The following is a 21,725-nucleotide window of genomic DNA, read 5'->3' as shown; positions in this document are numbered from 1 at the left end:
ATCTACTCTAAATGGAAGGTATCTTACAATTTCTTGAAATCACCCAGAAATGTGTTCTACAGTGTTTCAGTGGATATTTCATAGCACTATTTGATTGAGAAAACCTTTCTAAGAACTGATGCTGATGGGAACAACTGTGACTATCACTATGAATGCTAATATTGTTGTTTATGACCAATGTTTAGAAAATGAAAGACACTGTGGTACAACTGGTCTACAACTGACCCACTGATCATGTTTTTAAAATTCACTTCTATTCTGACTGGCGTGAGATGGTACCTCATAGTGGTTTTGATTTGCATTTCTCTGATACTGAGTGACGTTGAGCATCTTTTCATGTGTTTGTTAGCCATCTGTATGTCTTCTTTGGAGAAATGTCTATTTAGTTCTTTGGCCCATTTTTTGATTGGGTCATTTATTTTTCTGGAATTGAGCTGTAGGAATTGCTTGTATATTTTTGAGATTAGTTGTTTGTCAGTTGCTTCATTTGCTATTATTTTCTCCCATTCTGAAGACTGTCTTTTCACCTTGCTTATAATTTCCTTTGTTGTGCAGAAGCTTTTAAGTTTAATTAGGTCCCATTTGTTTATTTTTGTTTTTATTTCCAATATTCTGGGAGGTGGATCATCGAGGATCCTGCTGTGATGTATGTCGGAGAGTGTTTTGCCTATGTTCTCCTCTAGGAGTTTTATAGTTTCTGGTCTTACGTTTAGATCTTTAATCCATTTTGAGTTTATTTTTGTGTATGGTGTTAGAAAGTGTTCTAGTTTCATTCTTTTACAAGTGGTTGACCAGTTTTCCCAGCACCACTTGTTAAAGAGATTGTCTTTAATCCATCGTATATTCTTGCCTCCTTTGTCAATGATAAGGTGTCCATATGTGCGTGGATTTATCTCTGGGCTTTCTATTTTGTTCCATTGATCTATATTTCTGTCTTTGTGCCAGTACCATACTGTCTTGATGACTGTGGCTTTGTAGTAGAGCCTGAAGTCAGGCAGGTTGATTCCTCCAGTTCCATTCTTCTTTCTCAAGACTGCTTTGGCTATTCGAGATTTTTTTATTTCCATACAAATTGTGAAATTATTTGTTCTAGCTCTGTGAAGAATACCATTGGTAGCTTGATAGGGATTGCAAGAATGGCTGGGATCCAAAAGTCTACTAGCAATAAATGCTGGAGAGGGTGTGGAGAAAAGGGAACCCTCTTACACTGTTGTTGGGAATGCAAACTAGTACAGCCACTATGGAGAACAGTGTGGAGATTACTTAAAAAACTGGAAATAGAACTGCTTTATGATCCAGCAATCCCACTGCTGGGCATACACACTGAGGAAACCAGAATTGAAAGAGACACGTGTACTCCAATGTTCATCGCAGCACTGTTTATAATAGCCAGGACATGGAAGCAACCTAGATGCCTATCAGTAGATGAATGGATAAGAAAGCTGTGGTACATATACACAATGGAGTATTACTCAGCCATTAAAAAGAATACATTTGAATCAGTTCTAATGAGGTGGATGAAACTGGAGCCTATTATACAGAGTGAAGTAAGCCAGAAAGAAAAACACCAATACAGTATACTAACGCATATATATGGAATTTAGAAAGATGGTAACAATAACCCTGTATACAAGACAGCAAAAGAGACACTGTTGTATAGAACAGACTTTTGGACTCTGTGGGAGAGGGAGAGGGTGGGATGATTTGGGAGAATGGCATTGAAACATGTGTAATATCATATATGAAACGAGTCGCCAGTTCAGGTTTGATGCACGATACTCGATGCTTGGGGCTGGTGCACTGGGACGACCCAGAGGGATGGTATGGGGAGAGAGGAGGGAGGAGGGTTCAGGATGGGGAACACATGTATACCTGTGGTGGATTCATTTTGATATATGGCAAAACCAATACAATATTGTAAAGTTAAAAAAAATAAAATTTAAAAAAAAATAAAAATTCACTTCTAAGTCAGTAGTAAGGACAGCAGAATACATCTTACAGATTATTAGAAATCACGTTAAAGTTCTCAAATTGCCCTTAAGAACCCTTGTTCTAGGAAAAAAAGAAAAGAATATAGTATCAAGAATAAAAAAATACTATGAGATAATTTTTCTTCAAAAAATAAAATATTTAAGCACACAGAACACTCAGGAGAAATGATAAATAAAACTTTTCATCATTAGAATACTTGCAGTTAAACTTTTTAAAAATGATGAAAAGAAAATTAGCGATTTTTTCCTCTGGATCATGAATATCAATGACTGCAGAAAAGCAAGCTGAGTTGGAAGAAACATATTCATTAATTAATTCAATACAATAATCATGAACATTCTCTTTTAACAAACATTTATTAAAAACCTATCATCTACATAGGCACTCAGATCAGATCAGATCAGTCGCTCAGTAGTGTCCGACTCTTTGTGACCCCATGAATCGCAGCACACCAGGCCTCCCTGTCCATCACCAACTCCCGGAGTTCACTGAGACTCACGTCCATTGAGTCAGCAATGCCATCCAGCCTCTCATCCTCTGTCGTCCCCTTCTCCTCCTGCCCCCAATCCCTCCCAGCATCAGAGTCTTTTCCAATGAGTCAACTCTTCGCATGAGGTGGCCAAAGTACTGGAGTTTCAGCTTTAGCATCATTCCTTCCAAAGAAATCCCAGGGCTGATCTCCTTCACAATGGACTGGTTGGATCTCCTTGCAATCCAAGGGACTCTCAAGAGTCTTCTCCAACACCACAGTTCAAAAGCATCAATTCTTTGGCGCTCAGCCTTCTTCACAGTCCAACTCTCACATCCATACATGACCACAGGAAAAACCATAGCCTTGACTAGACGAACCTTTGTTGGCAAAGTAATGTCTCTGCTTTTGAATATGCTATCTAGGTTGGTCATAACTTTCCTTCCAAGGAGTAAGCGTCTTTTAATTTCATGGCTGCAGTCACCATCTGTAATGATTTTGGAGCCCAGAAAAATAAAGTCTGACACTGTTTCCATTGTTTCCCCATCTATTTCCCATGAAGTGGTGGGACCGGATGCCATGATCTTTGTACATAGGCGCTAGGATTTCACAGTTTCTTCCTGGAGGAGCTAACTGTCTACTGAAGAAGATGGGCAAGTAAAAAAAATTATAGTAGTACATTAAATAATGTAAAAGGCCACACTGAAGAATGAAAATTAATGCAGTGACAAAGCAGAGAAACTGCATTCTGGGTAGAGGGAAAAGCAGAAGTGGAGAATGATCTGCTGGAGAAAATTGAAAGCAGTATGGTATGGATTGTAGCTTCCCAAGTAGCTCAGAAGTAAAGAATTTGTCACCATACATGAGAGGCAAGAGAAGCAAGTTCAATCTCTGGGTTGGGAAGATCCCCTGGAGGAGGGCATGGCAACCCACTCCAGTATTCTTGCCAGAAAAATATCATAGACAGAGGAGCTTGGCAGGCTATAGTCCATGAGGTCACAAAGAGTTGGACATGACTGGAGTGAGTGAGCATGCATATCAGACACTTTGCATGTGACAGTGTGTGCATATAACATATATACGTATATATAAATATATGTGAGTGACAAAGAGTTGGACATGATTGAGCAACTAAACACACACACATACACACACAGACATATACTATTCCTGAGTACATGCTCAGTTTTTTCCCCCTAATAGGTATTCATACAAAAAGTTTGGAGACTACTGTTCTAGGCCAGTTTTGTCCAACAGAATACAAGCTACACATGCAATTTAAATTTTCTATTAGCCACATTAAAAACGTACAAAGCTCTTACTTCATGATACCAAAAATTATCTCAAAGTGGATCAAAGACTTATATGAAAGAGTTAAAAGTATAAATTCTTAGAAGAAAACACAGAAGAAAATCTTCACGAACTTGGATCTGGAAAAAGATCCTCAGATATGGTGCCAAAAGTACAAATGACAAAAGAAGAAGCAAACTGGACTGTATAAAAATTAATAAGTTTTGTGCTTCAAAAGATACCACCAAGAAAGTGAAAAGAGGGACTTCCTTGGTGGTCCAGTGGTTAAGAATCTGCCTGCCAATGCAGATGACATGGTTTCAATCCCTGGTCCAAGAAGATCCCACATGTCATGGAGCATATAAGCCTACATGCTACTACTACTGAAGCTTGCGAGCTCTAGGGCCTGTGTTGCACCACACGGAAGCCACCGCAATGAGAAGCCCGGGCACCATGATGAAGAGTAGCCCCCATTGGCTGCAAATAGAGAAAGTCCATGCATAGCAACAAAGAGCCTGAGCAGCCAAAAATAAATAAGTTAAAAAAAACAAAGAGAGTAAGTGAATAGGTAACCCACAGAATTGGCAAAAAAGATTTCAAAATACTTATCTGGTAAGAGACTTGGAGATACCAAGGGAACATTTCACGCATAGGTGGGCACAATAAAGGAGAGAAATGTAATGGACCTAACAGAAGCAGAAGATATGAAGAAGAGGTGGCAAGAATACACAGAAGAACTGTACAAAAAAGATCTTCATAACCCAAATAACCACGATGGTGTGATCAATCACCTAGAGCCAGACATCCTGGTACATGAAGTCAAGTGGGCCTTAGGAAGCATCACTACAAGCAAAACTAGTGGAGGTGATGGAATTCTAGTTGAGCTATTTCAAGTCCTAAAAGGTGATGCTGTTAAAGTGCTGCGACCAATATGCCAGCAAATTTGGAAAACTCAGAAGTGGCCACAGGACTGGAAAAGGTCAGTTTTCATTCCTATCCCAAAGAAAGGCAATGCCAAAGAATGTTCAAACTACCACACAACTGCACTCATCTCACACGCAAGCGAAGTAATGCTCAAAATTCTCCAAGCTAGGCTTCAATAGTATGTGAACCAAGAACTTCCAGATGTTCAAGCTGGATTTAGAAAAGGCAGAGGAAAGAAAGAAAGAAGGAAAGAAAGAAAGTGAAGTAGCTCAGTTGTGTCTGACTCTTTGCGAGCCCATGGACTGTAGCCCACCAGGCTGGAGCAGCCATGGGATTTTCCAGGCAAGAATACTGGAGTGGGTTGCCATTTCCTTCTCCAGGGGATCTTCCTGACCCAGGGATCGAACCCAGGTCTCCCACATTGCATGCAGATGCTTTACCCTCTGAGCCACCAGGGAAGCCCCAGAAAAGGCAGAGGAACCAGAGATCATATTGCCAACATCCACTGGATCACAGAAAAAGCAGGAGAATTCCAGAAAAACCTCTACTTCTGCTTCATTGACTATGCTAAGGCTTTGACTGTATGGATCACAACAAACTGTGGAAAATTCTTAAAAAGATGGGAATACTAGACCACCTTACCTTCCTCCTGAGAAACCTGTATGCAGGTCAAGAAGCAACAGTTAGAACCAGACATGGAACAATAGACTGACTTCAAATTGGGAACAGAGTACATCAAGGCTGTATATTGTCACCCTGCTTATTTAACTTACAGGCAGATTACATTATGCGAAATGTCAGGCTGGAAGAAGTACAAGCTGGAATTAAGATTGCAGGGAGAAATATCAATAACCTCAGATATGCAGATGACACCACTCTTATGGCAGAAAGTGAAGAGGAACTAAAGAGCCTCTTGATGAAGTGAAAGAAGAGAGTGAAAAAGCTGGCTTAAAACTCAACATGCAAAAAATTAAGATCATAGCATTTGGTCCCATCACTTCATGGCCAATAGATGGGGAAACAATGGAAACAGTGAGAGACTTCATTTTCTTGGGCTCCAAAATCACTGTAGATGGTGACTCCAGTCATGAAATTAAAAGATGCTTGCTCCTTGGATGAAAAGCTATGAGCAACCTAGATAACATATTAAAAAGCAGAGACATTACTTGGCTGACAAAGGTCCATCTATCCAAAGCTATGGGTTTTCCAGTAGTCATGTATGGATGTGAGAGTTGGACCATAAAGAAAGCTGAGTGCCAAAGAATTGATGCTTTTGAATTCTGGTGTTGGAGTAGACTCCTGAGACTCCCTTGGACAGCAAGGAGATCAGACCAGTCAATGATAAAGGAAATCAGTCCTGAATATTCATTGGAAGGACTGATGCTGAAGCTCCATTACTTAGGCCACCTGATGTGAAGAGCTGACTCATTGGAGAAGACCCTGATGAAGGCAGGAGGAGAAGGGGATGACAGAGAATGAGATGGTTGGACGGCATCACTGACTTGATGGACATGAGTTTGAGCAGGCTCCGAGAGTTGATGATGGACAGGGAAGCCTGGCGCCCTGTAGTCCATGCTGTTGCAAACAGTCGGTGTCTTACCTATATTATGTTGAGTTCTGTTCCTTCTATGCCTACTTTCTGCAGGCAAAGAAGGTTTTTTTGTTTAATTATAATTTTTTTAAATTATAAATGGGTGTTGAATTTTGTTGAAAGCTTTCTCTGTATCAATTGAGATGATCATATGGTTTTCTTTTAATTTGTTAATATGGTGCATCACACTGATTAATTTGTATATATTAAAGAGTCCTTGCATCCCTGGATAAGGTCCACTTGATCATGATATATGATCTTTTTAATGTGTTGTTAGATTCTGTTTGCTAGAGCTTTGTTGTGGACTTTTGCATCTATGTTCACCAGTGATATTGGCCTGTAACTGTCTTTTTTTTGTGGTATCTTTGTCTGATTTTGCTATCTGGGTGATGGTGGCCTTGCAAAATGAGTTTGGGAGTTCTCCTTTCTCTGAAATTTTCTGGAAGACTTTGAGGATAAGTGTTAGCTCTTCCCTAAACTTTTGGCCGAATTCACCTGTGATTGCTTCTATATTTCAACCTCCTAAATATTTAAATGTGGCACATTGCTGTGCTGAGTAGTTTGATGTTATGGGTGTGTTCTTTTAGAAATCTGGGATATTAGAAGTCAGAAGAAAGGATGTGATTTTAGCTTAAATGAAATTCAAGGCAAGACAAATGAACAATTGCTCAACTATGCTGAGTTTATGTCTCCTTAACTACAATGCACATACAATGAAAACAAGTCTTTATAGTGAGTTCTTTATAATGAGTAACCAGGGATACAGTCAGGAAAAATGACTCCTGCTAAAGTCTGGTTGGTAGGCTATTTATTTATTTAGTACTGAACTCCTCAAGAAAGCACTGCTTTTACAGGTTCTTTGTTGATACTACAGTAGGTACAGCATTCAATTCTTTGTAATTACATAATTGCCATGTGATTTTTTTTACCTGCACCAAGATCAAATTTGACATGAACTAGAAACTAATATCACCAGAGTATAGTTTTATATTTAAATTTTAAACTAAATTTTTACCTGTTATATGGTAAATTAATTCCCATGGGTTATCTCTTAGCTTTCTTCTGCACCTCATGACTCAAAGTAAAAGTTACCATTTTGGATTTGTCAATGGAAGTCAGTACTTCTGATTATCACACACAATTTCATAGAAGCATAGCCTAGCCAAAGTGAACATCGTCGACCTTCGCTCACATCTGAGTTATCAAAGCACAATGGGGGACTGACCCTCTGTCTTGAGTCCTTCAATACCGGATACTTCACTTAGTATTACCAAAATTTAAATAACTAACTCTATAAACTCAGGTACCTGCTAATTAGTTACATAGCCTGAAATAACATTTGGCTTTTTGATCTTTTTCAGTTTTAGAAGGTCAGAGTTCTGTCTCTATTAGCATGGCATGAAGAAATGGTTCAAAAAAAGGGCACACAGGCCAGAATGATTTCAGCTTCAGAAAGCATCAGGTTGCTCCCTGCACTGCCCACTGTCTTGGCAGTTACAGGGAGTAAATAAATAGTGGTGTATTCTGATTACCTATAGTTGTATGTCTTTTCCTAGTTTTTCTGTAGGGTTAAACTTTCAAGTTGATTAGCAGTAGCTTCTTAAAGGACTATTCCTAAAACCAACCCAAATGAAATAAGCACAACTTTTCTCTAAGGACAAAAATGAGAACTCACATATGTGAGAATAAAAGAGAGGAAAAACAAAATTACTTTATGCTCAAAAGTCTGCTAGAGAAAAAGAAAAGCTCCCTCTGTGTTATTTTTTCCTTTATTATAAAGATTAGTCTACTGTGAAAGTTTCAACTTAAAGCTCTTTATAAAACTAGACAGAAACTAAAACAAAGGTCAGTAGTATCCAGTAAATCTTGCAATTTGAAAGTTTAAAAACCCTCAGAAAAGTCTCCATATTCAGGCCTGCCAAAACAAACAGAGATGCACACACTAGGACCACGTTAGTGCCTGGGTGTTGCCCATTTAGTGTTACAAGCTAAAGAGCATAACCAAAACATGCAACCAGAAAATCTTGTTTGCTATTTTCAAAACAATCATGACCGAAACAAAAACATTACTTCAGATTTTCAAGTTTAGTCAAGAAGAGCTTATTTTATTTTAATCTGCTTTAATTGTCTAAGCCCTTTTAACTTTCCATGACTTTGGCCCAGAAAGCTTAATACAATATTTAGTTATTGCTCATATCTCTCTTGAAAATTCAAACTGGGAGCAACCTTATTTAACAATTGTAATGCGTTTAGGATACATTTCTGGAATTTATTTTTCAAACTAATTTTTATGGGAAACTGGCATTATGGTCTATGTCTTAAGAAACTGACTTATATCAAAGAAAGTGAATCTCAAAACTAGTTTCATGTCCAGGGTTTGTTTCTACTAATTACTTCAAGAGGGTCTCATTACAATAAAATAAAATTGTTTTAAATGAAAATTCAAATTATGCCTCACCAGCATTTTTGGAACACTGGCCTTATCTCTAAAATCAATGCTTTGATCAATTTATTTTAAGGAACATTAACTAACACAACAAACTTCACTTGAACACCTACTCGATGCCAGGCATTCACTGTGATGAACTTCGCATCCATTTTCTCATTTTAATTTCATAATATGCCTTAAGTGGCAATAGGCAACTAGTGAAAATTTTCAGTGACCGTCAATTTACTAACAGCAATACGGCACTCAAAAACAGAAGGCCTACAAACTAAAGTTTTGAATAACCATTAAAATTTATCTATTTATGTTCAGGGTAAAATTAGAAGACAAGAAGTTAAACTTCTAAGTTACATACAATAACACCATAAATATGTAGAAAAATATATCTATCTGTATACATTTTTGAATGGTTATCTTTGGATAGCAGGATTACTGGTAATTTTACCAATTTTCTAAAATAAACGTATTATTTTTATAATCAGAAACCCCCTCAATTAAGTGCTACCCTGAAATACCTGAATTGGTTGCTGAATATTTGTTGTTGTTAAGTCCCTAAGTTGTGTCTGACTCTTTTGCAACCCCTTGGAATGTGGCTTGCCAGGCTCCTCTGTTCATGGGATTTCCCAGGCAAGAACACTGGAGAGGGTTGCCACTTCCTTCTCCAGAGGATCTTCCCTATCCAGGGATCGAACTTGCGTCTCTTGCTTTGTTAGACAGATTCTTTACCACTGAGCCACCAGGGAATGGGTTGTTGAATATATGAGATTTCAAATCAAACACTGTATGAATGGGGTATATTGTATAGCAGATGTGAAACAAGCTCCTTTGAAATTTCAATACACTTTGTTATGGGCTGATGTATAATGGAAACTTTGTTATGCAAATATTTCATGGGCCATTCTGTTATTTTATAAGTCACCTTAAGATGCCATTGTTTTAATTTCAAATGTGATGAATTACATACAAATTTTCTAGATTATATTGCTTTCATCTTTTTTTTGGATTGGAGGATAATTGCTTTACAATGTTGTATTGGTTTCTGCCATACAACAATCTTAAATAAATTAAACCTAAAGCACAAAGCCATTAACTTCTTTACAAATATCCATTAGGAAATCAAAAAAGGACTTTGCAAACTTCAGAAATGCATCAGATCATCAAAAGGGATTTTCTTTGCCACCGGTCAACTTTGTGTGTACAGTAGGTACTCAATAAAAGTTGTTGAATGAATGGGAAAAGGAATGCATAAATGTCCTCTTTGGCTATCCAGACTTACTTTCCTTCACTCCATTTAGATGACCTGAGAAGCACTTCCTCAAAATAACCCTCTGGTTCATCATGAGAAGAATGCCTGGCACCAGCTGGTAGGAGGTATTAATAGCATGCCCATTAGGCACTTGTTCAAGGCACATAGATAGCTCAGTGATAAAATCTTTAGAAATATTTGGACAGACAGTTAAGATTATGCAGAACATGAATCAGTTGTGGTTCCTTATATTTTCAGTCTAAATATTAAGAAATCAACATCTGTTTTGGAAATTTCAAAAAAAATATTAAGGTAATAGTAATAATTACTTTCAATTTTAGAATAACTCAGCATCATTTGGGGTTACCGAAAGAAACTTTACAAGAGAAAATTTCTTTTTTCTTGTGCACAAGATGCATTTGAAGGAATTGGATGCTAAAATAGAGAAGATTATGGACTTTTTCCTTCAAATTTCAATTTTTAGCATTTTACCAATCATTTGCCACTGATAAAAAAAAAAGTTGCTTGCCCATAAAATTACCTTTCTATTTTTCCCTTGGCAATATAATCCTCAAACACAGAGATACCCTGAAAACAACAAATTATCCTAGGTCATCCTTAGTGAACTTGGAGGGACTCGTGGAAGAATGTGAATGGAATGGGATTACACCCAATTTTTCAAATAATACATAATTTAGAAATACTTGCATCTTCACTAAACAGAATTAACCATTCCAGCTACAATTTGTTACTAGTAGTCAACTATCCTTGATCTATTTAGTGTAACTAGTAGCAAACACAAGTTCTAAGTATCTTTTTGTTACCTCTCATAAAATGACCTATATCTTACATCACTTTTGATAGCCATAAAGACATGTTATCTTCTGAGCCAAAGCTTCTATAAAAGTGTTAGAGTTAAGATTAATTGCTTTTCTTACTTAGAATGTAATGTCTCTAAATGTTTAAATCAATTCATATAAAAATAACAGATAAACAAGCAGCTTTGAATCCTCAAATACTTAGATGAAGAGACAATTCTGCTAGCTATCTCACACCATGCTGGGTAGAGACAATGGAGAATAAACAAGAATAAGATGTACTTGCTGACCTTGAGGATCTTTCTATCTGGCTGGGGAAGCAATATGGAAATGAGAGCTAACAAGATAAAGATAAATGCTTGTTGTGTGGTTACATGGAAAATAGATGTTTATAGGCAGGGAGATATACTACCATCATTTTGGGTAGAGAGACAAATAAGGCTGGAGAAGCAGAGCTACATGGAAGGGCTCAGAAGTCTGATGGAAACATTTAGATTTGTTATGGTAGCATATGGGACTCTTTTTGCAAAGCAGGATGAATTTAGGTGGGAGAAAGGAGTTAGGTCAACTAGAAAACCAATTAATATAGGTACAATTTTCTCTTGGTATACTTTAAATAAATAGTATTTCACAAAATAACTAGTGGATCTTCTAAAAATTTTCTTGGTCTTCATAAAGTCTTTTATATTTTCAGTCACAATATATCTGCTGGGCTTTCCTGATGGCTCAGCAGTAAAAGAATCTTCCTACAATGTAGGAATCATAGGAGCCATGGTTTTGATCCCTGGGTAGGGAAGATCCCCTGGAGGAGGAAATGCCAACTCATTTCAGTATTCCTGCCTGGAAAATCCCACGGAAAGAGGATCCTGGTGGGCTATAGTCAATGGGGTTACAGAGAGTCAGACTCGACTGAGTGACTAGTGCATATATGCTAGCTCTTTCTCTCTCTCTCATTCTTTTTTCTCTCTCTTTCAAGTATAAGTCAAGGAATGTACGTGGGCGAATATGAAACAAGGGAAAAAAGGAAACACAATTCATTAATTTTAACCTGAAAAAATTTAAATGCTGCCATTATCATTGAATCCAATTCGAGGAAATTCTAATGTACACTTACAGTCTACTTAAAAATACATGAAAGGCATGATTATTACTTACTACGTTATGTTTCATGAGCAATGTAATATTTATGCCTAAGAAGAAATACAGTAACTTTATTTTGTCACTCCACTTAGTACATTATCAAAAAGCAGAATGTAATTACATTTAGCTTGACTAGATAAGTAAACAAATATATATTGATCCTACCTTTGCTTTAGTCGTCTTTTGGCTGTTGTGGGAACATTAGCACCATAGCCATAGGAAAAAAGAACCCTTTCGGCTTCAACTTCATCGTCAACTGGAAAATAATAAGTGTACACTGTGAAATTCTTTCTTATTAAAAAGCATGGCAGAAGTGAAAATAAAAGAGGTCATAATAATGAATTAGTGAACATAAGAACACTTATATACATAATCTCAAACAGGCCATTTGTAAGTAGCAGTGTATTTCATAAAGTGTATGCTTGCTTGGAGTTGTCCCATCTATTGTTTCAAAGTGTAAGCGTCTGCATCATATGACACATTACATTGTCTTGTTATAAAACATAATAATACAGACTGTTTATTCTGATATTCAAAGGCTTTTTGCATGAAATGTTTGTTACATAATTATGAAAAAGTAAAGATAACCTCAATCTCATCACTTCTCTTCTTGATAAAAGAAATGACTATTTTTAATTAGAAAAGATGTTCATTATTTTATCAGAAGATAAAGTTATCTAACTTGTTTTCAAGTTATCCAAACTTGCAATAATGAAATTATGCATTTAAGTAGAATTACTTAATTCTACTCTGTACTCTGTAAAGAAAATGTACAGTTTAAGAACCTATTGATGACTTTTTTTAATTACAAAAAATTTAGCAACAACATTTACTTCTAAATTTTGTTATTGTCACACACTCCCCAAAAGAAATTTTAACCAATAGGTTAACATTTTATGAGTAAAAAGTTTAAATGCAATGACAATTTTACTGGAAGTTGAGATGAAAAAACATTTAAGGCCATAAAAACTAAAAGTTTATAGCTCAATTTAAAGCAGTCAATGACATATAACAATTTTTATAACATTATTCATTGATAACCATTATTTTAATGTACAAAAGAGAAACCTACTTTCAGAAGTGTTTCAAGTTTAAAACAAAGCCACAAATTTTACATTAGTAAGGAAGTTACTTGCAGGCCTATCACTGTAATATGCCCTTTTTTGTTGTTTAATCCTGCTGTGGTACAGTAAATATTTTAGGAATATTTGTAAGCGTTTTCCTTCAATTTTGACTCTATTTTTCACACTGAACCAAGACCGGTTTTCAGAGGTCGGATTGTTAATTATGAGGGACATGTGGAAGCGAGAGATGCTTGGTGCCATGACCAGTTGTGTTATCAGCTATCGCTGCTCAGATCCAAGTTGACTTCACTTCATCTCTATCAGAGCTACAGCTGGCATTAGATACCCGTCTGACTCTTGTCTGTCTTCGACAGTTCTAAGTTCAGACGAGAGAGGAGTAAATTTAGCTAACATCTCAAAAACTCATCAGCTACTGGTGGACAACTTAAATTCGAGTTTAATACTTACTTGATTAGTAACCTATGGTATAATTATTCTAGTGATGATTTAATAAAGAAGCAATATGCTATACAACATGGTAAATGGCACTAAAGACATATGAATGTGTCTTAGAAGCACAACTAATATCTGAGTACTACCAATTTTCCCATGCTAGAGGCATAAAGAAGGTATGGGGAGAATGACATTTACAGAGAAGTTGCAGAAAGGAACTGTAATGTGTAAAGGCACCGACTTGAGAAGTTTTAGTATTAATAATTGTGAGGAAAGTGGCTACAGTTAGTCTGAAGAACAATGGTAGTAGTCTTGTTTGCTAGGCTAAAGAGTCTGGATTTTATTCTATAGACAACAAGATAACAAAAAGTTAAGAGTGATTAAAACAGGTAATGACATGACCAATAGATTTTTGTTGTTAACTCTGATTTTATATCCAAAATTCCAGTAACGAGAAAACAGAACTCCTCACAAGTTATAGGTACTATTATTAACTGGATTTAGGGAAGGAATGAAAAATAGAATTCCATACAGACCTGTGGAATGACTAGCCTACAGACACTAACTGAAATTGTGGAAAGGGATAAGATTATCCAGAAAATAGGTAAGTAAGAATTAAAGAGGATGAGGGGAAAAAATCCCCAGGAACTAGAAACAGTTAGATAGAAGAAGAGATAATAAAAATGATGGAGAAGAAACAATCAAAAGTGATGATTTAAGAAGCAAGAGAAGAGTTTTGAAAAATGTGACAAATGCTGAGCAGAGGTTACAAGTAGAAGGAGGATGGAGAAGAGGACCCTCAATTGACAGAAATCTGATTTTTACAAAAAGTTTATTTACTTTCTGGACAATACCTGTACTTTTAACAACTTGATGAGATCTTTGAAAACAAAACTCCTCAAATACTTAATATTATGTGCAGGCTTAGTTGCTTCAGTTGTGTCTGACTCTCTGTGACCCTATGGACCATGGCCTGCCAGGCTCCTCTGTCCATGGTATTCTCCAGGCAAGTTACTGGAGTGGGTTGCCATTTCCTTCTCCAACGTAATATTACACTTAATTACAAAAAGCAGTTCAAGCATGAACAGGATACTGCAATTTGCCATGGTTTGTTATTGTTTAATTAGTCATATCTGACTCTGTGACCCCATGGACTGAAGCATACCAGGCTTCTTGGTCCTTTACCATCTCCTGGAGTTTGCTCAAACTCACGTGCATAGGGTCGATGACGCCATCCAACCATTTCATCTTCTGTTGTCCCCTTCTCTTCCTGCCCTCAATCTTTCCCAGCATCAGTCTTTTCCAGTGAGTCAGCTCTTCGCATCAGGTGGCCAAAGTATTGGAGTTTCAGCTTCAACATCAGTTCTTCCAATGAATATTCAGGGCTGATTTCCTTTAGGATTGACTGGGTTGATCTCTTTGCTGTCCAAGTGACTCTCATGAGTCTTCTCTAGCACCACAGTTTGAAAGCTTCAATTTTTCAGTGCTCAGCCTTCTTTATGGCCCAACTCTAATATCCAAACATGACTACTGGAAAAACCATACATATCACTATATGGACTTTGGTCAGCAAAGTGATGTTTCTGCTTTTTAATACACTGTCTGAAGCTCCAATCTTTGGCCACCTGACGTGAACAGCTAAATCATTGGAAAAGACCCTGATGCTGGGAAAGACTGAAGGCAGAAGGAGAAGAGGGTGACAGAGGATGAGATGGTTGGATGGCAACATAAATTCAATGGACAGAAACTTGGGCAAACCTTGGGAGATGGGAGGGACAGCAAAACCTGGCATTCTGCAGTCCACGGGGTCACAAAGAGTTGGCCATGACTTGGCAACTGAACAACAACAACTAGGTTTGTCATAGCTTTTCTTCCAAGGATCATGTGTCTTTTAGTTTCAGAGCTACAGTCACCATCTGCAGTGATTTTGGAGCCAAAGAAAATCAACTGTCACTGTTTCCATTTTTTTCCCCATCTATTTGCCATGAAGTGATGGGAATGTACGCCATGATCTTACTTTTTTGAATGCTGAGTTTTAAGCCAGCTTTTTCACTCCTCTTGTACCTTGATTAAAGAGGCTCTTTAGTTCCTCTTCACTTTCTGCCATGAAGGTGGTATGATCTGCATATCTGAGGTTGTTGATATTTCTCCTGGCAATCTTGATTCCATCTAGTGCTTCACCCAGCCCAGCATTTTGCATGATGTACATTCTGCATATAAGTTAAAAAAGCAGGCTATACAGCTTTGACAAAGATGTACTCCTTTCTCAATTGACAAACTGACAAATACTCAAATTGACAAATACTCCTTTCTCAATTTGGAACCAGTCCATTGTTCCATGTCTGGTCCTAAGTGTTGCTTCTTGACCTGCATACAGGTTTCTCAGGTGGTGATACCCATCTCTTGAGGAATTTTCCACATTTAGTTGTGATCCACAGGCAAAGGCTTTACTGTAGTCAATGAAGCGGAAGTACATGTTTTTCTGGAATTCTCCTGCTTTTTCTAAGATCCAGAGTATGCTGGCACTTTGATCTATGGTTCCTCTCCCTTTTCTAAATCTAGCCTGTACATCTGGACGTTCTTGGTTCATGTACTACTGAAGCCTAGCTCGAAGGATTTTGAGCACTACCTTGCTAGCCTGTGAAATGAGCACAACTGCACAGTAGTCTGAACATTCTTTGGCATTGCCTTTCTTTGGAATTGGAATGAAAACTGATCTTTTCCAGACCTGTGGCCACTGCTGAGTTTCCCAAATTTGCTGGCATATTGAGTGCAGCACTTTAAAAGCATTATCTTTTAGGATCTGAAATAGCTCAGATGGAATTCCATAACCTCCATTAGCTGTTTGTAGTGAGGCTTCCTAAAGCCCATTTGACTTCACACTCCAGGATGTCTCGCTTGAAATTTGTGACCACACCATCATCGTGGTTATCTGGGTTGTTGAGACTTTTTCTTGTCATGGTTACACCTTAATAAATAAAGGCTAAGCATCTTTGTGTCTGCTGAAATGAGACGAATTAGACGACAATCCTTTGAGTACTGTACACACTATGGTACTAAAAAAGAATGTTTTGCCCTTACATCTCACAAATTTCATTTTTCAGTAAGTATTCATTAAACAAGGATAGGAATATTCTGATTTCCAGTGTAAATGGATAGAAAAGAACCTAGTTTACTGGTCTTCTAAGTACAAATAAATCTAGTTTAACAAAGATATGGTTTATACAATGTCACAGCAAAAAGATTAATTTCTATTTCTTTTCTAAAAAATTTTATTAAGAAAATATTTTACATATATGAAAAACCTGAAAGAAATATACACCTATATCCAGCATCTGGCACCTAAATTATACATTGTACTGTATTTATTTCTCACGCATCTGTCCATCACTGTATTCATCCATGTTGTTGTTGTTGTGTTAGTCGCTCAGTCATGTTCGACTCTTTGTGACCCCATGGACTGTAGCTTGCCAGGCTCCTCTGTCCATGAGATTCTCCAGGCAAGGATACTGGAGTGGGTTGCCATTCCCTTCTCCAGAGGATCTTCCCAACAGGGATCAAACCTAGGTCTCCTGCACTGCAGGCTGATTCTTAACCATCTGAGATACCAATGCTGTGCATTCGTGAATCTATCTTATTTGTTGCATTTCAAAAGAAGCTGTAGTACTGAGCCTTCACTCCAAACAGTTTAATGAGTAAATTATCCACTATAGTTCAATATTATTTACAGTTCTTTTTTAAAAATAAAATTTACATATGGTGAAAGGTACAAATCTTAAGTCTACCATTCATTGCATTTTGAGAAATATATACAGTTGACCCTTGAACAACAAGGGTTTGAACTGCTTGGGTCACACTCATACATGAATATTTTTCAATAAATACACTGGAAAATTTTTTTGGAGATTTGAAACAATTTGAAAAAACTTGTAGGTGAACCATATAGCCTTAAAATATCAAAAAAAGCTAAGAATAAGGTAAGTCATGAATGCATAAAGTATATGTAGATGCTAGTCTATCCTTATACAGGCACAGGTAATATTTAACAAAATTAATAATGTGTTAGTTTTCATATTGTTTTATAACCTTGCTGTCAAACAATTACTGTACTGTACTGTATATCTCTCTCTCATAACTGAAGGTTTCTGCATATTAGTGTATCATCACAGGTAGGTAGCTTTTTAAAAGGTGTAACAATGTTTTCAATACTGTAATGTAAATATGACTGTAACACTGTATGTCACAAAAATTTTATAGTGATTCATTCATTAGTGTATAGGCTAGGCTACCCTGAAACAGTCATATCAGTTACACTGGGCTGTGATAAAGTGATATTGCTGCTTCTTTTTTATCCATGCATGAATTTTTATACCTATAAATAAATGTGAATTTTTTCCTTCACATTATCTTTTCATTTTTTTAAATGATATGAATTTTTTACTGACATATAGTTGATTTACAATGTTGTGTTTGTGATGTATAGCAAAGTGAATATATATATTCCTTTTCATATTCTTTTCCATTATGGTTTATTGGTACAAATACAGTTGCCTGTGCTAGAAAGAAGGTTTATCTATTTTGTTTATCTACTTTTCATATACTAGTTTGTATTTCCTAATCCCAAACTCCTCTAATTAATTTTCTCCTACCGCCTTCTTCCCCTTTGGTAACCATAAGTTTGTTTGCTATGTCTGTGAGTTTATTTCTGTTTTGTAACTAAGTTCATTTGTGCCATTCTTTAGAGTCTACATATAAATGATATTATTATGATATTTGTCTTTCTCTTTCTGACTTACTTCACTTAGTATGATAACCTCTAGGTCCATCTATCTTTTCATTTTGGATATCTAGTATTGAAGTGAAGTGAAGTGAAATCGCTCAGTTGTGTCCGACTCTTTGCGACCCCATGGACTGTAGCCTACCAGGCTCCTCCCTCCATGGGATTCTCCAGGCAAGAGTACTGGAGTGGGTTGCCATTTCCTTCTCCAGGGGATCTTCCCAACCCAGGGATCGAACCCGGGTCTCCCTCATTCCAGGCAGACGCTTTAACCTCTGAGCCACCAGGGAAGCCCTGGATATCTAGTATTAGCAATACATATAACATCTACAGTGGTTTGTATCATTTAAAACAATATTGATGTAGGTGCATGCATGCTAGGTTGCTTCAGTTGTGTCCAACTCTTTGCGACACCCCCAACTGTAGCCTGCCAGGCTCCTTTGTTCACGGAATTCTTCAGGCAAGAATACTGGAGTAGGTTACCATTCCCTTCTCCAGGGGATCTTCCTAACACAGGAATCGAACCTGTGTCTCTTATGTCTCACTGCATTGGCAGGTAGGTTCTTTACTGCTAGCACCGCATGGGAAGATGATGTAAACCTACAGTATTAATAGATACAGTGAAGTACTGTAAATATATTTTTTCTTATGACTTTCTTAACATTTTCTATGGATCTTCAAATCCTCTCTCTAACTTCTGTTTTCATCATCACATAAGCTTCGTACAAGGACCCTTGAGATAGGCCCATCTGGATAATCTTATGTCAAGACTTTTGTGAATATTTTCTCTGAGTCATTTTCTTAATATGGATACCACTGCTTTGTCAGATATAAGACTATGATTACTTCTCCTACTTTGCAAGTTAGTTCGTTTTAAAAAAATGTCTTCTAAAAGAGCAGAGGTTTTTAAGATTGATGAAATCAACTTAGTAAAGCTTTATTTTATTATAGTACCTTTCAAGAACCTATCTAGGAAATTTTGAGCTGCATCAAGTTGCAAAAACAATCATGTTTTCCACTAAAGATTTATAGTTTTACTTATTACTTGCAAGTTTCATCTTAAGTTAGTATTAGTGTATGGTATGAAATAAGGTTGAGGTTCACTTTCAAAAATATGTCCAATTTTTTAAGCACCATGTATGGAACTTTCCTTTCTCCAGTTGAATGGTTTGCTGTCTTTATTATTAATCAGACAAGTGTGGGTCTATTTCTTAGTTCTCTATTTTATTTTGTTGCTGTATCTTTACGCCAGTAGTATAGTAGCTTGACACAACAGCTTTATATTGTCTTGAAGTCAGTCTGTGTACGTCTTCCAATTGTGTTCCTCTCCCCGACCCGCTCACATTATTTGGGTTGTTCTAGTGTGCATATGCTCTTTGTCTTTGGGAAAGTAACTAAGAATGAAATTGCTGGATAACTGGATAGGTTGTTTGGTTTTGTAAGAAAGTCTTCCTCACAAACATTGAGAATCGTCAGTCTTGCTAATTTCAGGCATTCTGGTAGGTGTGTCATGCTATTATTAAAAGTAGACTTTGAATTTTCACATAAATGGAATACTAAAATGTTAAAAAAGGAACTGTGATTGGAACAACACTGAATTAATAGAATTCATGATTCTATCTTTGGATATTTTAGAGAGTCTTCTTTAATTTTTCCTAGCAATGATTTGTATTTTGTACTGTTAAATTTATTCCTATATATTTTGTGTTTTTTGATACTATTGTAAAGGAAATTGCTTTTTAAATTTCAATTTCCAATTGTTTGCTTCTAGTATATTTTCATGTAATTATCATAGCCTGTTAAATTTACTTATCAGTGTCAGTGATCGCTTTGTAATCTGAAAATATAGTCTTTCTCTTCTTTTCTGATCTTCGTAAAATTTTTTCCTATCCTCCATTAGTACACTGGCTAGGAGCTCAAATATGTTTGATAGAAGTTATGAAAACTTCTTGCCTGGTTCTAGAACGCAATCCTTCTAGAAATCCTTGCCTGGTTCTCTGCCTTAAAGGGAAAGCAATTGATATTTCATCATTAGTTATATTAGCTATATATTTTTTATAGGTATCTCTTATCAGATTGAGGAAGTTTTCTTTTATTACTAATTTATTTAAACAGAGGGACATCTGCAAAGTTACAGAGATAAAAAAGAGTATAGAGCTTTCAAAACAAAGTGATATGATAAGAATAGCAAGGCATGAAAAAGTACAAAGATAAATGAGTCTAATCATAAAAAGACATGCTAAGGAATTTGACCTTAGGCTGATTTATGTTTATGGGGCATTAAAGCAGGTATATGGTATAGTCAAATCTATATTTTATAGAGCTTACTCAGATGCCATGAAGAAACAGGATACATTTGGAAACTACTGCAGTTATCACTGACCTTGGAAATTAAAAAAAGGCAATGACAGAAATGAAAACAAGTTTTTTTTAAATTGGGCTACCAACATAATACAGTCTTCATAAGAAAAGTTACCCCAGATAGAGTCAATCTCAACTGCAGCTGAAGATTAAACCCACTTTTATAAGAATGACACTATCGTTTCTGACTTTTGAATAGAAATAATGTACTGGAGCAAACATTTCAGGCGATGGTGAAATGTTAATTTGAAATATTCTCTTGGAGTCAAGGACAACACAGGAAGATGGCAAATAAGAGGGGAATAAAGAAGTAGAAATTAAAGGTCAAAGTCTGTAACACAGGGTGTGCAATGAATTTCTATCTGTCCTTCAAGACTCATTCAAATGTTATCTCCCCTCTTTGGGATTCCTCACCTCCAACAAGGAATTAACTCACGATCTCTTCTGTACTTACCAAGATCTTACCAAGATTTGCTAACAGCGCTTTAATTATCTGTTGACATGTTTGTCTCTCCCAGCAGAATAGACTAGGAATACCTATAAGCAAGAATTATTGCATGAACTCTACACCCCAGATCCTGGCATATGTAATCACTTTATTGCTGAATGAGTGAAATGAAATAGTAAAACAAATAAATAAATGAAAAGATAAAATCTATCATAGTTAGACAAATATGTATTTTTTGCTCTCAAACTACTAGAATTAAGGTTAACTAAATTTAAAAATACAAAGTATTCTCTCAAAGAAAGTCACAAGTAATATTTTAAAGAAATATAGAAAAGCAGTTTTAGAAACTGTATCAGGTTCCTTGTGCTGTCAGAAGAAAAAGCTGTGTGTGTGTTGGGGGTGTGTGTGTTGGGGGTGTGTGTGTTGGGGGAGACTTACTTTCTGCAGTTTGCATTATTATTTCATCAAGCTCTTTTTCCAATTTCTCATAAGTGTCTAGCCTTGCCTTATGTTCAGAGTTCTGTGCTTGAAGTTCAGTAATGCGTTTTTCAGAAGAGGCTTGGAGACTATAAAATTCTTTAGTTAAAACCTAGGAGTGGAAAAAAAAAATGGCAAAGGCAGAATTAAATAGGTTGGCAGTTAAGATGAAAACATGAAGCAAAAAATATTTTTTAATGATTTAGATATGAAGAGAAAGCTCAATGAA

General features: G+C 36.5%; 1 protein-coding gene across 3 annotated transcripts in view; it reads right to left on the bottom strand.

The window, feature by feature from the left end:
• The window catches only part of PIBF1 (progesterone immunomodulatory binding factor 1), a 231,449-nt gene that overhangs the window by 77,960 nt on the left and 131,764 nt on the right, over positions 1-21,725 (bottom strand). For all 3 annotated transcript variants that reach the window (XM_055542632.1, XM_055542633.1, XM_055542634.1), the window contains exons 12-13: positions 21,458-21,608; positions 12,082-12,172 (exon numbers count right to left, since the gene is read on the bottom strand). In XM_055542632.1, the coding sequence (XP_055398607.1) occupies positions 12,082-12,172; positions 21,458-21,608 (242 nt within the window). The remainder of the gene's footprint in view (positions 1-12,081; positions 12,173-21,457; positions 21,609-21,725) is intronic.

This window comes from Bubalus kerabau, chromosome 12 (genome assembly GCF_029407905.1).
Source record: "Bubalus kerabau isolate K-KA32 ecotype Philippines breed swamp buffalo chromosome 12, PCC_UOA_SB_1v2, whole genome shotgun sequence".
Taxonomy (NCBI): Eukaryota; Metazoa; Chordata; class Mammalia; order Artiodactyla; family Bovidae; genus Bubalus; species Bubalus kerabau.
Note: the sequence above shows the minus strand (reverse complement) of the source record. Positions and strands in the feature narration are given on the sequence as shown.